Below are 18,839 nucleotides of genomic sequence, written 5' to 3'. Positions count from 1 at the left end.
CACATCTCCTTAGGACGGTTGGTGGGGGTGGGGGGGAGGGAGGGACCAACCGACCATCTGTTACCCTGTGAAGAATTATTATTTTTTTTTATTAACTGAAGATATTTGTTTTAGCTCATAAAATTCATACAAATTACCCGGTCAGAATATAATTTACATTGCTGGAATTCTTATAATTTGATGATCATAAAACATCATATATTTTGCATTAGACATACAAATTTTAGATAAAATTTTTTCTCTAGGTAACTATGTTATCTTTTGTGCAAAATATATGACATTTATATTCAAAATATTCCTGGTCTTACAAGGAATCCAGCAATGTCAATTATATTATCCTAACTTTAATCTGAGGTATTATTTAATACTAAATGTTAAAAACTCTGGAAGGGAGGATTGGTGGGGGGTGGGGGGGAGGGTTGGGACTGACCGCGCGGTTGGAAGAGGGGGGAGGCAAGGTGGGGTACTTTGATTGACAGATAGTGTTGTGAAGATTATTTTTTTTTTTATTAACTGAAGATATTTGTTTTAGCTCATAAAATTCATACAAATTACCCGGTCAGAATATAATTTACATTGCTGGAATTCTTATAATTTGGTGATCATTTTGAATATAAACATCATATATTTTGCATTAAACATACAATTTTTAGATAAAATTTTTTCTCTAGGTAACTATGTTATCTTTTGTGCAAAATATATGACATTTATATTCAAAATATTCCTGGTCTTACAAGGAATCCAGCAATGTCAATTGTATTATCCTAACTTTAGTTTGAGGTATTATTTATTAAAATTTAGTGGTTTTCCCCCAAAAATTTCTCTGAGAGGGAAGAGCCAGTGAGTGTAGTGTGAGAGAGGGGAGGGAGTTGAGTCCATTATTTGAATGGACATTAACTTGGCGACTGTATTTCTCTATTTCTCTTAAGTATTAATTGTGTGCATGTACCATCATAAAATTAAGATGTTATTTTTACTACAACATAGGTATGTGCCTTCAAAAGTGGAGTTTGGGGGTCGGGCCGGTTTCTATTGGAATTAATCCCATATGTTCTGTTGTTCATACTTATTCATAATGGGACCTCTGGGTTCAATTGACCGCGTTAAGTGAAGGATTTAACTTATCTGATTTTCATCCAGTAGTATTATGAATCAAAAAGGATGCAATCTGTTTAGAATATAGTAAATAACAGCATCATGCAGCATCTCATGAATCACAAACTCACAACACATTCTAAAACACCATCACAACACTACAGTATACTCGTATAAAAACACTATCCACTCACTGTCCTGAATCTATAAATTCCAAGTGAGTATCCCTGCAACCTATGCTTGACTCTGACTGACCTGTATTCTCTTTTACAAGGTACAGTTTCTTGCAGGAGTAATGCTCCACCCCTTGGTGGTGATTCTGTACTCTGGATAAATGTGCATTCTGTATATTCAATTGCCCTTACCATTACTAACACAACTACAGTGAATAACAAAATATACAGTTTTTTGTTTCTACGTGTTCCGTATTACAATACTCTCACCTTATACATATCTATGAATTATTACTTAAAACTTCACTAGTTTTGCATTATGGGGGTTATCTTAAACTTGACCATCTCTTGTGGACAGCATAATCCACCTTCTCATGCTCAGATCACAGGAATGATGCCACTCACTTGGATATACATATACTCAACCTTGTTGATGAATGATAAGTTATAGATTGTGTGCAGTTACAATACAGTACTTCGCATTCTTTCACTACAATTTCATTACTTAGACATGAGTTTACAGTCAATAGCCATGTTATAATTAAATCTCCATCATAAATAGATTACATTTTCAATACAGGAAAGAACTCTTGGAATAAATAACATGCCAAAAAGTGTTGTGATAACATCGAGTGTGAAATCATTTAAGAACAAATTAATCAACACTGGCACAGGTTCAAATACAATCTGGAGCCAGTACATGTCCAGTACTGTACTTGCCAACAGAGAATAAAAGAGGAATGACTGACTGCCCAAGCAACTAACTGGCTGATCAGTGGAGAAGAGGGTAGAGTAAATTAGTGTTCATGAACAAAAGGGTAACAATAAGGCACCTGATTGTAAAGGAGTTCCAGGGGATCCAACTTCAAAGTCACAGCATAGTCAGATCCCACATTCAAGGGATTACGTTCCAAGTCAATTGAAAAAGCAATCCCATAACCTGCAGACAGAAGAATGAAGTATATATATAATTTAGAATCTCAATTTATATATTTTTCTTCGATCCTACAAGTCATCCTCCTGACAGTGCTGATGGTGACAGGAACCAAGAATAAACACAGACTTTTCATTTACTGTCATCCATCAACTCTAACTATTGCAACATTCTCATAAACAGCAGGATATCATGGTCTCCTATCTCTCCTTCATCCTCATATCTAGTACATTATCCCCATCCTTTTATCTCCTTGATGTTTCTCAACTTAATTCTTGGTTTTTCCTATTTCCTTCCTATCGTCTGTCTCTGCACTATACACTCTGTTTACCAATATTTCCCACCTTATTCTCTCACTATATCCATACCATCTTAACAAATTATAAGAACAATAATTGATTTTTTTTAAATTATGGTACAATATATTCAGTGGCAAACTTTGTGTATAAAAAGAGAGTAAGCTTTCATGAGCTGCTGAGGCCATTTCCAAAATCTCCAAATTAATATTAAGATGAAGAATCAAAACAGTTATGTATAATGGAAAGAAGAGAAACTAACATACAGGTGAATATTATACACAACAGCCTCCAAGATACTGAGTTCTTTAATGTATACTGTCACTGGCAGGGTATAGTACTGTACAACATTACCCTACCTGCCGATGGTGTACTGTCCACTAGCTTCATAATGTACACTAACTCTTGTTCCATATTTGAAGCTTCTAAATTAAACGATTCCGCTTTGACTGATAGTTTCTGGTATTTGACACCGTAGCGATTTTCTGCACTCATGACGAACCCAGACAGAGATGCCAGTGCTACGTCATGCACGTCATCCTTGAGGGTTAAGCTCACGTTTTGGAGAGACAAATATGCCTTGTGATCTGTAACACGGGAAAATAAAACATGAATGCATTTAACGGTGTGAATATTAAAAATCTTAGCAATCTCATCAGAAATTTTATCCCCTGAATATTTGAGCCTTCTACCTCACAGGTTGGGCTTGTTCTAGCAGTATCAGTAACCTTAATATATTTTCATACTGTCCCATATTCATTCAAAGATAAACCATCTACAGTAATATATTTCTATTATCTACATAAAAATAAACTATTTATAACTCCTAATCATAGCTGTATTTTTCACTTTCATATCAGCACTTAACCTAACGTAACATACGTACCAAAACCTCTTAATCATTCCTGAAATTAATACATCCTACAACTTACAAATCTTTACAATGAGGGTATTTACTGATCTCGTATTACAGTTAATTACTGTATACACTTTCACCTTTAATAATCTCGGTGCACTTAGAGAACCTTGATTGAAAATAAGATACTGTACTGTATACAGTATTGCCTCTTTATACTGAACTAAGTAGTGAGCAGCCCGTTCGGCATACAGTAGCGAGTGTTTCGATATAAAATAAACATGAAAAAGTTTGGTATTTTTGGTCCAGATAAATCATCACAAAAATGAATTGTTTTGTTTTATAAAATATAGTTTGGTACCACAAGACTTCAACAAATACTAAAAATCATACATAATACAGTAGATCAAAAACACAATAAAACAGATATGAATTTTACAATAAGTACTGTAGGTCTATATTACACAAGCAGCTCCTTCCTTGGCTGGCTTGGTGGTCACAGCTGTTCATAAATGTAAACAGAACACCAGGAATTTCATACACACAATAACTGGGGTTGAGTGTGTGATTTTTTCATGAAAATTTATTAGTTTATGATAATTTTTTATGAACCAGACACCAAATGAAACTAAACAATATGGGGATTGTGGTAAAGTTACTATGTATGATTTTAACAGGGTCACGAAGCCTCCGATAATGGAGAAGGGAAACTTCTGCCGAGTCATTCCACCACTAACTAATCCTGAATACTGTACTGTCATCAAGAAGATTATCCCCACCCTGCCTCAGCTAAGAAGAGAGGTCATGTGACCTGAAACCTTTGTTCTGTCTTTCTCCCTTCCTTTGTTCTGTTAGTTGACTGAAGAGGGTCCTTGTATATTACTAGCCTCAAGATTTTGTCTTTTATTTCTCCAATGAGGGTTTTTACTTCATTTACCAGTGTGACCATTACACTTTCAAAATATCATCTACATATCAGCTCACCTCACAATGTGTTACATTTATTTATTACTGTATTATTTACTTTAATATCCCTTTAAAATACTGTACTGTACTGTACTGTACTGTATACAGTAATACAGTACTGTACGGTATTTTCTTTATTGTTAAGGATAATATTTCTCGTTTTCCCCTCATTTAGTGATAATTTCACTTCGTGATCGGTTTTCAGGAATGCATCCTGATCACTAAAAGAGAATAATGTACAGTTTCATTTCATGAATCAGTGGCAACGTAGCCATCTCAAGGCCACAGCTGCCTAGTGGCGATGTGTGTTATATAATGAAGATTATGTGGGTGTGCATGGAACCCACTTTCAGTGAAAATGAAGTGGAACACACTTACGATCTGCTTTCAGCAAATTCAGACTTCCAAATTTCTGCATAATCACAGGAACAGCATTTATTGTTGGACACTTCAAGGTGTTTTCTGCTCTTTGTAGCCTCACCCAAATGTACTTGCTTGGGCATTGTTCTCACATTGTGTTATTTATACAGTGGTCCCTCGGTTAACGAACTCAATTCTTCCAGAGGGTCATTCGCTAACCGAAAATTACGTTAACCAAAACCATTGTTTCTATGGGATATTGGGTAATTGGTTCCAGCTCACATAAAAGTATATACAAAGTAAAGCCAAAAATGCATAAAGTCGGAAACACTCCTAAAATTCTTCTAAATCGCCCTTAAATCATTACCGGTATATATACTGTATATATATACGTACATATACACTCTTACTCTTAAATCAATACTGTAATGTGATGCAGGTGATTAATATTTATCTCTTGTACAAAATATATGACGTTTATATTCAAATTATTCGATGTCCTGCAAGGATTCCAGCAATGCAAATTATATTCTCCGAACTTTAGTCTGAGATATTATATAAGATAAAAACTGTAAGCCTAAAACCCTGGCTGGGAGGGAGTGAGGTGATATGTTTGACAGTTTGAGCCGAAGGTCTCCTGTGTGTTTATTTAACAGTCCTACTAAGCTTCTCTCATTTTAAAATGCCAGTGAAATGACCTGGGAGAATATAATTAACAGTGCTGGAATTCTTATAAGATAATGATTAATTTGAATATAAACAAGCTATAATTTGCATTAGACATACAAATTTTAGATCTAATTTAAGAATTTTATTACAGAGAGCAAAATTTTTTATTTCTTGTGCAAAATATATGATGTTTATATTCAAATTATTCGCTGTCTTGCAAGGATTCCAGCAATGCAAATTACATTCTCCCAACTTTAGTCTGTGATATTATATAAGATAAAAATTTAAAGCCTACTGTACTGTGTAACCACGAAACCTTTGCTGGGAGGAGGGGGGAGAGGGAGGGAGGGAGGGAGGGAGGGAGGGATGACAGTGACATGTTTGACAGTTAGTGCCAAAGGTCTGGTGAAGTATTTATTTGTTTACTGTATTTATGTCGTTTAGTTGATTTTTTGTTTTTTGCTCATAAAATTGCATAGAAGTGACCGGGGAGAATATAATTCACATTGCTGGAATTCTTATAAGATAGTGATTAATTTGAATGTAAACATGCCATAGTTTGCACTCGACAAAAATTTTAGTAATCATTTTGTACATTATTTTGATTACATGTACAGTTCAGCTTTGCCCTTAGGACAGCGTGTGCATGTAAATGAGTTTCAATAAATGAATAAAGTTACATATATCGAGCCAAAATTAATAGTTTAAAAACTTTATGTAGACAGAGCTTGGATGGCTAAATTTTAGAATGACCAATAATTTTAATACTGTATAAAAAATGCACAAATATTAAAGTGCAAAATTTTCTTGATATTTACTCCATTGGAAACGAATGTAAACATAGAAGAGATTACTGAATTGGGTGAGTACCCCCTCAGCTTATCAGTTGATGTTCAAAACAAAACGTGATTTTTGTAAGGATTTCGTTAATCAAATTTCTTTTTGTTAACCGAATTGAAGATTCTTATGGATGGTAATTCTTTAACCAGAATTTCGTTAACCGTAGCGTTCGTTAACCGAGGGACCACTGTACAGTCATGAGAGAACAGGCATGTCTGCACTGATTAATAGCCACATGTAGACTGAGTGCAGCAGCTGTGTTATTGAGATGCGGGCTGGGCTGGCGGGACCATGTGGTCCATGTTGTGTAGTTTCACAACAATAACAATGACCGGCAAGATATGCAAGATATATTTTTTTCCAAGATTAATGCAATTTGTCGGACATGTTTATACTCAAGTGGTCCGGTACTCGAGGTTTTTACTGTACAGTGACCCCTCGGTTAACGAACGCCTCAGTTAACGAAATTTCATTTAACTAATTACCTTCCATAAGAATCTTCAACTCGATTAATGAACAAAAATTCGGTTAATGAAATCCTTACGAAATCGTGTCAACATGTTTTCACCTGCTTTTGCCTGCTCACCAGCTAGAGTATTAGTCTGCCAATACAGTAATCAGTTTTAGGGCTTAAATTTGTTACCATTTGAGTAAATATCAAGAAGGTTGTACTATTCAATAATTTTCCAAGTCTTATATTAAACTTATTAGTCATTTTAACAATTATTTAACATAATTGAAGTACAGGGAACTAGTTTTTAGCGCGCCAAACAGCCACTTGACTCACCCAGAATGGCGTCAGTTTGTGTTTCTGCTCAGTGGAGGAAGCATCTTGCTTGAGACTCTCTTGAACATAAACTATTTTTACATTTTTACAGAACAATTATTGGTCATTCTGAAATTGATTTCACATATTGACAATATATAGTGCAGTGCAGTGTTGATTTAAAGAAAATAATTTTGAATTACACCAAGTGAACTTAAAATTTTATGGGTGAAATGGCGGCATGAAGCATGGGGTGATTTCTCTTCCGCCCCACTGTCTTCTCTTCTCCATTCTCCTCCACCCTCTAATTCCCATCATCATCATCATCAACCAGGAGCCTTCTACATGCACACCTCAAAGTAAGTGTACTTTACTGCATTAATTTTAGTTTGTATGTAATTTTCAGTGAGCTGGAACCAATTACCCAAAATCACATTGAAACAATGGTTTCGGTTAACGAACGACCTTCTGGAACGAATTGTGTTAGTTAACCGAGGGACCACTGTATATTTAAATATTGTAGACACTTGAGGAGGGGTTCAGTAGAGGGTTCAGTAAACAGCGAATTTGTTTGGAATAGAGAAGTACCTGTACTACTGAAATCTGAGGGTTGGTTTGGTATACTGTCTTGTGAATTTTTGTATAAATAAGTTTGGTATAGAGGTAATACTGTATTTTCAATTCCGCTGCCCATTAGACGATAACTACTACCATGTTTACCTTCCCTAGACCGACATAGTGTTAATAAAATCCTTCCATAAGTCTATGTAAAGGGATCATTAATGCTGTATACCTAATCTCCTCCTTTTCAATAACGTTCCTCAACTAATATTCCCAAGTTGACATGTCACCTATGTAGTCATGTCTCATATGAATGAACTAACTCATCTTTCCCTTCATCAGGTAGGGAATCCTCTTTACAATGCATAATATGGACTGTAATGGTGTAACATACCAATATCATCTCTATGCATATCATTTCTTGGTGCTTCTAACTGTAGGAGAGCTGCACGAAGCTGCCGCCGCTCATCTTCGGTCAGGGAGGTAAACGGCCCATTCTTTCTCCGACTCCCCACAATGTCTACGGTCTCTTCATCATTTACATCATTATCACTTCCTCTCCCCCATAACCAGGACAACCAGCTTTCACTGGAGGACTCTACTGGATGGACTAGACTTGGTTCATCCTGAGAGATCTGCAATCAGAAACAAAAACATTTAGTTCTAATATACAGAATTTTTGGATGACTAATTCTAACTATTTTACAGTGTATTTTCTGGTACTTTAGTCACTGTTAGCTAGAATTAAGTGAAAATATAACAATTAATTTTATCATCAATTCAAGGAAGAAATTTGATGTGTTTTTAAGTCCAGAAGGATGTGGCTTGATAAAAAATTTACATCTTACAGAGACAACCTTCACCACCTACAGTACCTTGATCTTGGCATGCATCCGGGCCAGAACAATGTTGGCGAGGTTTAGTGAATCTTCTAATCTCATCAAATCAGCTTCAAGTTCACTGCTGTATCCTTCCAGTAGAGTCTTCTTGTATAACTGTGTGTACTTCCTGTATATAGCCCTGCAAGAGAAGAGTTTATTTAGAATTCAGCTTAATATCAAAAGTCTGTGGCCATAATTACATTCATATATGTTTATGTATGAGGTTGATGATAAATTTCACAAGGATTAGTATTAAATATAGCTGTAACCAGACACACTTGCATCTGAGAGCTTTACACTGAATGCCACCCAAGAGAGCCATCATCAACAAGACTGATAAGGTAAGAACTTCCTGCTCTTAGTAATCAATAAAACAGATCACATAGGTTGCTTCAGCTTTAAAATATACAGTACTTTTCTTATCACTTTCAATATAATTTATTTACCATATCAACCACTTTTATCTGCCTATGTTTTAACCTGGTACTGTATTGCTCAACTACACCAATACTGTACAGCTTGCTGCCCTACCTGTGTTTCTTTATGTCAGGCCAAGAATAAGGTCGAATTTGCTCATGAATTATGGCATTGGCTGCGTACTGCCACCAATCCTCTGCATGACGCTTTAAGGGCACTTCAGGTCGATGTTTCAAAAAGCGTCTGAAAGTTAAGAATGACTTAATGTATAGTACCCTTAAAATTTCAGTTCTTTTAGAATAATACTATTATTATTTATTCAGTAAAGTTATCATACAGGTTTATAAAAGGTATAAACATGTTTATAAACTATGGAGAACTTACCTGCTCGTATTAGTTATGTTGAAAGCTTCTGTCAACTCAGTCAGGGCAATGTACTGTTGGTGTGAGAGAGTTAGAGCAGCATCCTTGATAACGGCATCTACCAATAACCCAGGTACTCTTGCTTCCCGTCTCATCTGCTGCCGCATCTTAACCTTGCATCGCACTGGCTGAAGAACTAAACCCACCGATGTAGTTAAGTAGAGAACTAAATCATATAATTTTTCTAATTCTAAACAAAGCTAAAGAAATATGGAATCTCTCTCTAAGTACTACTAAAATATTTCACATCTAGTTTTATACCATTCTTCATCATAACACAACGATGTAACAAACCATTTAATTACTTGAAGATCTTGACGTTATTACACAACACACATTAATATCAAGTCTCAAGACAAAGGCCTTTATAAACATACCAAACTGAAAGGGCTCATCGTTAATAGAGAAAGTGTTAAGCCCCTGTTGTAGGTATTGGTGCCACAGCTCTGAACTTATGTGAGGTTTAACCAGCCGTTGACGATCACTCCCAGGATTGATGTATATTGAGGCAGATACAAAATCTATGACCTTATTAACTGTCGCTGCATTTCCATCTACATGGGCCTTTTTCCATTTACTGAAATACATATGAAAGGAAATAATGTAAATGAAAGTAACTATATATTCAACTTTAAAGAATGACTGAGATAAAGCTGAAAGAGATGAGTCAATTATATAAAATACAGCAAAACATGTAAACTCTAGTCTAAAGGAAAGTAATGTATTGGCAAGAGAAAAGGGCGAGTCATAGAGACTTCATTTACTGTATTTTGCCATGGTGTTCAATGGCTAACAGGAGATGGTCTCATTAAGTTTTGGAAAAGGAAATTAAATAAGATATTGGATAATGTATCTTTTGACTGGTACGGTATTCTGCCTATAGGATGAAGCTATATTTCCATTTAGTGAAAACAATTACAAATTGTTTGAAATACTGTACAGAGTATTAAAAAAAACAAAAACAATAAAACATGAAGGGTAAAATGGACACAAGGACAAAAGAAAAGTTGGAAGGTCACAAGAACTTTAATACTGTAGTGAACATTTTCTAAACTATGAAAGCAATATACATAGTAACTGTGTGTGTACTGTACAGTGTTTATTGAGATGTTTAAGTTCAGTATTCATCTACATGTCAATATTTAGTTGTACAGGGTACAGGTATGGGAACATTTATCTGGTATGCTTGGAACCTGGGGGTTGACGGATAGTTTTTTTTTCCTGAATCTGGAGCACCAGGTCTGAGAAGACTGTTCAGATCACTAGACTCACCCCAAGAAGTAGTTTTTAACTATACTGTACACTGTAGACATATAAATATCAATAACAAAGAATATAAATACTGTAGTAGAGTAATAATGAAAGCATAAAAAGAGCAAAAGTGATACAAGTTACTGTACACATAGTGTTGTAGTCGCCCCTGATATTTGCCTTAGCAACGGTGCTCCGTCATGAACCCTCTGGCCTCCACCCACTCGCCAACCGTAGACATGTAAAACTTTATAACTTATGATAATCATTTCTCTTTTTTCTTTTTACACTTTCTGTATGTAGGATTGTCTGTGCATGTACCAGTAAAAAATATATACAGTGGTCCCTCGGTTAACGAACGGTTAACGGTTAACGAACAAAACTTCAATTAACGAAATCCTTACGACAAACACGTTTTGCTGTGAGCATAAGCTGATCAGCTGATGGGCTAGTCTGCCAATTTAGTAATCTGTTCTATGTTTTCATTCGTTTCCAGTAGAGTAAATATCAAGAATGTTGTGCTCTTTAATATTTTTGCATTTTTTATATTAAAATTAATAGTCATTATAAAATTTAGTTAACATATTGATAATATATGCAGTACAGGAAACTAGTTCTTTGTGCGCCCATCAGCCGCTTGACTCGCCCACCAGGCGTCAGTTTGGCTTTGTTTACAGTGGAGTGAACATCGATTTTGTTGGTGTCTTGAATATTTTTGCATTCCTACATTAAAATTATTGGTCATTCTGAAATTTAGTTAACATATTGATAATATATAGCACAGTGCAGTGTTGATTTAAATAAAATAATCTTGAATTACACCTAGTGAACTTAAAATTTTATTGGTGAAATTACTGCATCATGCATGGGTCCCCTGAAAGGTGATTTCTCCTCCATCCCCACTTCCTTCTCTTCTCCCTTCTCCTCCACCCCCACTTTTAATTCCCATTATCATCATCAACCAGGAACCTTCTACATACACACCTCAAAGTAAGTGTACTTTACTGCATTTTTTTTACTTTGTATGTACTTTTCTGTGAGCTGGAACCAATTACCCAATATCCCATTGAAGCAATGGATTCGGTTAACGAAATTTTCGGTTAACGAACGACTCTGTGGAACAAATTGTGTTCGTTAACCGAGGGACCACTGTACAGTAAATATATTAAAATAAATAAATACAAATTCATGTATCTACCCAAAATTATGAGTTCAAAAATACTTTAGATTTTATGATAGTTTTTTTTTCACTTTTTGGATATAAGATTCAGTGTGTATGTAACTGACAAAAGAATATGAAGAAAAGAAGATGTATTTATTCAAAATTTAGTTGAAAAATTACCGTAACAGAGCTCACAGGTGGGGAATGGTTGGAAATATCTATGCTCGGCCTGGGAATCACTTTTGACACTCATTTTAAATACCGTATTTGCAGGCATATAAGACGCAGCACCACATAAGATGCACCCCTATTTTACAAGGATATTTTGTGGAATTTTTTTTTTTTAGTATGTTTCGTCATACAATTATTAAAAGTGATTTTAAAGTGGTTTAGTAGGGGAAAACATATGATTTTGTGCATGTAAATACAATATATACTGGAATCAATTAGGAAATCAAATTTAGTAACATAATTCTAACACAACTCTACCTCTGATCAGAGCAGCTGTGTAGCTTGTTTAAATTTTGGTCAAGAGAATTACCGACAGGAAGTGAAACTCGTATTTTTAGCTGTGATGTTTTGTGATGCCGCGATCTGCCACCAGGGTGTAGCACCATCGCTATTGTTTTGGCATCATTGGCTCACTGCAAATGGCTGAACTTTCTGTTAACATTTCTTTAATCTTTCTAGGGGCATTTTTCATTTAGATAATAAACAAATGTTTCTTAAAGGTAATACAGTCATTAAATAATGTAAGACATGTATCTGGTATGGGTTACATATGCTGGGGAAGGAAGTACAGTGAGATGTGTGAGCTTCCCTCTGCCGTTAAGCCAATGTAAGCCATTATTTAATTCTTCGGCAAATTTGCAGTAAGTTTGTGATAATAGACTGTGATAATTTGGCTTGTTTTTCAGTATTTTATTATTCGTAAAAAAAATTTTGTGCTTAGTGGACTAATGCTCGTCCCAGACTCCCTAGCTAGGTACCTCCGCCTAATGAGCTCGGCCTCCCATCCGTAATACGGGCGCATTAAACGCAGGGTAATTTGTGATACATTTAAAAAAAATAAAAAAGACGTCTTATATGCCGGCAAATACGGCAATTTGTTCCAGAACATAACCGATTTTTGGAGAGCTCTAGATACTGGGATGCCAGATAAACAGTCCCATACCTGTATATATGTGCATACAGTACATGTATCTGCACATACAGTTTTGTATAAGAAGGCTATCATGAGTATGCTTAAGTATTTTTAAGCATTGTATTTGTAAGTTTGTACTTGTACGTGGGAGTATGACTACATACAGGTATCCGTCGTTTAACATTAATTAACTTTACGATATTTTAGTTTTGTGATATAGTATCAAATTTTAACACCCTTACTTGCTTACTGATTGATTAACATTCAGTTTAGCGATGTTTGACTCACTATGATGGAGGAAAAACCGAGGATGAGGTGTTCTGTGAGATGGCATGTTGCCTTTGTTACAAGTAATGAAACTATAAAAGTTGTGGAATGATCATTACAATACTCTAATGTGGCTTACAAATAAAGAAAATGTAATATAAAATTATAAAATAAGAAAAATGAAGAGCATGGGTGTGTATGTGTGGGAAGTGGACATATGCATTGAGGCAGTGAGCTGTAATTGCGGTCAGCTGCACTGTCCCTCCCCCTTTGTGACACAGCAGCCACACACCTTTCTTGAGTCAGCTTGGTGATTGCCCGGCTGAACTGTGTTGCGTGTACAGTATAATGTATCAGCAAATGTGAGGAATATATAAAATTATAATAATATATAAAAGAAAAAATACTGCATTACCATTTGACAATTGTTTCATTACACACGGAAGATGAGACAGTGAACAGCTGAGATCCCTCATGCCGCTCCCCCCTACCCCGCTCTGTGTGTTAACTCTCATGCACGTAAGATATGTTTACTCCCTTTATGTTTTTGACCTTATGATAATTATTTCTGTAATTTTTTGGACACATTCTGTATGAACGATTAATTATGAGTGCATGAAAAGAAGTAATATTTGTTTTTTTAAATTAAGTTAATCTTTCCCAAATTGTGAGTTAAAAACAACAAAAACACAGGTCACAGCCTGGAATGGTAGGGGGGTGTAGCTACAGTGACAGTCTGACTGGCAATACGTTAAGTTCACACATACACTTAAATGATTAACCCACTTACTGGTTTGTTGTGTCCGCTGACAAACTCTGCAAACACACTCCAATAACCAGTGGTCTCGGGCAGGAGTTAGTGTCTTCGTACCGTATGTGGACGTTGTTGATGTGCAGCTCCAGGTTGTTCCATATTCTATTATACAGTAAACCTGAAAGTAATAAAACATTTGACAGGTTTTTAAATGTGGTGGTGTCAGCCCATTCTACCATACTTTTCACTTACAAGTCTTTACTTTCATGTTGCTGAGTAGCCTTAATCACCACCTCAACACCTTGAACAGCACCAACTGCCCACATTTTAGGTGTGATGGGTTACCTTCATAATGATTTAGTGACTGTTCTAATGTATTAAATCGAAGGGGAAAATGTGTACCGTAAGAGTTCATGCAGGGGGTAGCGTTGGACAAAATTGGGAAAAAAGTTGAAGAGGCGACAGTTCCTAGACAGTTACAGTAAGGAAAGTTTTCTCAGCATCAAAATGTTGTCCTAACTATGTAGTTTTCACATGTGAGTATCATTTGCGAATTTAAAGAGTAAATAATAAAGTTAAGCCGATAATCAAAATCCATTTTTTCCAAATATTTTAAATGTTGCAAAACTTTCTCTGGCAGGAGCATAACAGAGTACATAGAGTAATATAACTAGTGAAAATATTATAAATTTGTCTATCTTGATAATTTATTAACAATCCGGGGTGCTTGATATATCTTGTAATACAATTTTCTTGAAAAGTTTTCCCTTGTCTTGAATCTTCTTCCTATTTTTTATCTGTACAGCAGCTACAGGATAAGTAATTTTGTTGCTGCAGATTTTTGCCCAATTTTTTTTCTTCTGAGTTCACTGATGTCTGAAGCCATCCCCAGACTGTCCATACAGACTCTAACAGGTACAGTACAGCCATTGAATTAACACTTTAGTCCGAAGTCACCCCATCTCTAGGTTAACTTCAGACACCTTTAAATTTTATCTTTACAGAAAATGTGATGTTTGTTGAATTTCTGTTGACATGTATGGATAGCCCATTAGTTAACACACCAATAGCATACATAATAAAGGCATTTTTGCCTTCAGACTTAAACTGCAGCTTAGAAAAGCCTCAAACACTGTCCAAAGCCCATCTTATGGTAATACTGTATGTGTATCTGGTACATGGTACTGCTATATAATATTTCAAAAGGTATATAAAGAGACCAAACTGTAAGATTAAGAGATATGCATCACAGAATTCCCACATATTTAAAACAGCTCCTGGTATATCTAAAAAGGATTACAGTTTCATGGATTTATATACTGGACACTACTGTTCCATAAAACAATAAAATTAAGCAGACCCCAGAGAGTAGTGGCATCTTGCAGTTCATCAATAGGTGTTGGGTCAGGAAATAAGTATGCCAGGGTCTGTCTCTTCCTCGCCCGCTCCAGGTCTCTCTCCCGTTCCTCGTCATATTCAACCACAGGAGTTACAAGTACAAACACATCCTGGGAATAACACAGAGAATCTGGTAATTTGTGATGGCATTATTCCACAATAACAATCTATATTACTTTGGTTATTATTATCTCAAATGTTTTACAGCCATTTACACCAAAATCCTAAATACAGTACAGGTACAGTATAAGTAAATCATGCACAGTCACCTGATAACTGATACAATTCTTAGTTCAATAAAAGAAAATGTTATGTTTCCACACAAAGTTTTTAATACAGTATACTGTACAGTATTTATTTTATGAAAAAAACTAACAAAAAACACCAGAACGAGCACAGCCACAGTTAATTATTGTTGTTATTACAGTATTATTATTATTATTAATTATTATTATTACAATATTGATATTGTACACTATAAGTTCATTCCCCTTACAAGTTTTGAAGATTTAAAACTGTGCATAATAAAATACATCAATCTTAAATTTCCATGTTAGAGACTAAATATTATATTGCATTACCCATCTTATTAAAGTTTTAACCAAAAATGCTATGCAAACTGCTGGAAAATGTAGAACAAATACAATACAAAGTCATATGTGGCTGACGAATAATAATTAGAGTAACAATCTTCAAGTAATAAGATATACATATACCAGCAGGAGCACCATTAACTCCTTCACTACATGGACACCACTCAACATTTTATTTGGCTAAAGTCAGATGATTTTATTCAGCTCAGAGGGGACCCCATACACAAGGGGTTAATAAGCCAACACACTACCAACTGTTAACTCACCTCAATATTAATGACCACTGGCTGGGTGAAGAAACTACTGAAGGGAATTGTAAGAGATATCCTGCCAATTACACCCTTCTTCACCTCTATGGGGAGTGGACTTCCATAGAAGATGTCAAGAAAAGACTGCAAGACAGATGAGAGAATTTGTTTTGTAATATGAGCCCTCCAAACTGTGGTTGACCTAACACATTTTATTACTGAAAAATGTTTATGAATATCTATACTATATACAACATCAACAAACACTTGACTTGGATAGGATCACCTGAAGATTAACCCTCTCAACTTATTTCAACTTAAGATTAACCACTCTAATGCAACCTAACCTAAGCCCCTAGGCAATGCTGGGGTGACTAGTAATTATGAGGTGAAATAAGTTGTGGCAAATCTTCAGCAGATCCCTCTGCCTTAACCATTAAAAATGACAAAATAAAAATACTGTATAACAAGGACTATACCAACACTTTCTATGCCAATTAGACTAGTAATTCTTGGAGCAGGATTATAACAAGTTCTTAATTCTATTGAGATATCATTAAACAGTCAAATAGTTAATTATCTCCTTCAAGAGGCAGCCAAGAACTCACCAGGGCATCCCGTCTGATCTTGAGGTTGGTGAGGTTGACCTGACCTGACAACAAGGCATCATTAACCTCCTGTGTGTTCACATCTTCTAAGTACTGCCCAAAGAATCGATTGACTAAAGCAGCTACAACCTTCTTTGCTAACCATTCCATACTGTTGATGTATTCACCACATCATCTGAAAAGAAAAGGCCCTTTCTTTACAATACTGAACAGAAAAAATACAGTATTTACAATGTACTGTACAGTAATAAACACAAAGTAAAATAAACCTGAAAAAATCTAATATGTACTGTACAGATTTGAAAGAATCATTAATTGGATACAGAAGTTGACATTGTTGAGTGAATAAAATGAGTATATAAATTAATAAAAATATTTATAATGTAGTAAATAAATGCTGGAACATTAAAGTTTCATGGTATTAAATGATTAATTCACACTACGTGTACAGAATATTAATGATTATCATTAAATGATACTTATTTATTTATAAAATAAATTAGTCATGTCTTGCCTATTTATTCATTTAAATTAGAGTGATTTGAATGTACAGGGTACCTTTAATGTATGTTTTTCTTCCATAATACTGTACAGTACTACTGAAAATACAAATCATATCACAGTTGCACAATGATTGGATGGTTCTGCCCAGTATGTGTTACCACTTTATGGAAAGATAATGACACAAACATCTAGACCGAACACATCATGAACCACTAAGTCAACTTCATATATAATATGGTTGAACATTCAAGAATGAATCTATAAATAGTTATGACTAAGAGGATGATAAGCTAAAACATGATCTCATTATCTCCTCCATCCATACTAAAAATCATTAAACTCATAATGTTCAAGGTCATAGAATTTGACAGCTTTGTTTCTAGTAACCTAGCAGATAGGTTACCAGTACTACCGGTATCTTTAAGAGAAAAAATACAAGTTATTTGTATTAAAAACTTCAATAAACATTCATAGTTTTGAGAAGTTACTCTCCCGGTCATATGACACAAATCTTTTAGGAAACTTTTATAATTAAACTACTGTAAAGGGGACAATAAACTATACCCCAGAACAAACAAAAACAACAGAGAACTTTGCCCTGACCCTTCACTACTGGATGCCACATTTAATATTTTATTTGGCCAGAAAATTTTATTCAGCAGAGAGAGTCATATCCAAGGAGTTAACACATTACTGTATGTCGTGTACTGATTACTGGTATGTTAAACATAAGTCGTAACAAATGAAAACCAAATGAAATGTTACCAATTCATACACTGTTTATTATAATGATATAAAATTTATTTTAGACAGATGGATACAGGGGTCGGTGGTTCGATTCCAAGGCTACTTGGGCGGCAGTCACATCTCTGTTGCACACTTTTGGCAAGTAAAGTGCTGTACATGTATTGGGTATGCACCGACTCCACTACTGGGTCCACTACATAAAGTACATTCAAGTAACACCCGTCCGATAAATAAAATTTAAACTACACTGGTGTAGTGGCACAACTGTTCTACACTATTATCGATGATCCTAGAGCATCAGAATGCATTGATTGATTTCCTTAATTTTTCCCACAGATCTTCTTTGGATGATAGTAAGTAATAAAAATGATACGGCAATGCGCAGAACCTAATAGAACCTGACCTAACCAACCAAAGAAACAAACCTAACGTAACCTAACTTCCTAGCTGGAGGCAAACCCCTGCCACATTAAATATAAAGTATTTAATTTGATATCTGGTAACAGTAAAAGCAACTTTCTTGAAGTGGTATGGTGTAATTTTACGTTTTTTTATACACGTGAGAGTAAACTTGAACCGAGTGACCCGCTTGGTGCAAGTGTAAAGAGCAGACAACAACCGCACCAAAAACGGCAACTTTTTTGGCTTAATATTTATGGTAAACAATTAATTTCTTCGCGTACAAAGCACATCGAGACATCATTTTAGTGTCATATGATCAGTTTTTCACTGTATTTTACCATGCAATATTCCTCATACTTCATACCCTGCCCACTACAGATGATTTATGATCAGCAGAGAACTAGAATTTGTTTTTAAATATGCTTATACTACAATTACAATAAATAATTGTTACATCTGTGGAAAAAATATTAAAAACTGAACAACGCCTTCTGGTGTTAGTCGTCTGCCCTAGTATTACCCTC

General features: G+C 35.2%; 1 protein-coding gene across 3 annotated transcripts in view; it reads right to left on the bottom strand.

Moving 5' to 3' along the window:
* LOC121853105 (vacuolar protein sorting-associated protein 13C-like) overlaps nt 1–18,839 on the bottom strand; it is a gene marked incomplete at its 3' end in the record, with an annotated part of 65,016 nt that overhangs the window by 9,936 nt on the left and 36,241 nt on the right. For all 3 annotated transcript variants that reach the window (XM_042347042.1, XM_042347044.1, XM_042347043.1), the window contains 11 exon segments: nt 2,102–2,208; nt 2,858–3,085; nt 7,911–8,151; nt 8,392–8,536; nt 8,929–9,057; nt 9,199–9,373; nt 9,615–9,814; nt 13,852–13,993; nt 15,176–15,323; nt 16,073–16,198; nt 16,663–16,837. In XM_042347042.1, coding sequence (XP_042202976.1) covers nt 2,102–2,208; nt 2,858–3,085; nt 7,911–8,151; nt 8,392–8,536; nt 8,929–9,057; nt 9,199–9,373; nt 9,615–9,814; nt 13,852–13,993; nt 15,176–15,323; nt 16,073–16,198; nt 16,663–16,812 — 1,791 coding nt within the window.

This window comes from Homarus americanus, unplaced genomic scaffold (assembly GCF_018991925.1).
Source record: "Homarus americanus isolate GMGI-L3 unplaced genomic scaffold, GMGI_Hamer_2.0 scaffold31983, whole genome shotgun sequence".
NCBI lineage: Eukaryota > Metazoa > Arthropoda > Malacostraca > Decapoda > Nephropidae > Homarus > Homarus americanus.
The sequence above is the reverse complement of the archived record's forward strand: the minus strand, read 5'-3'. Positions and strand labels throughout refer to the sequence as shown.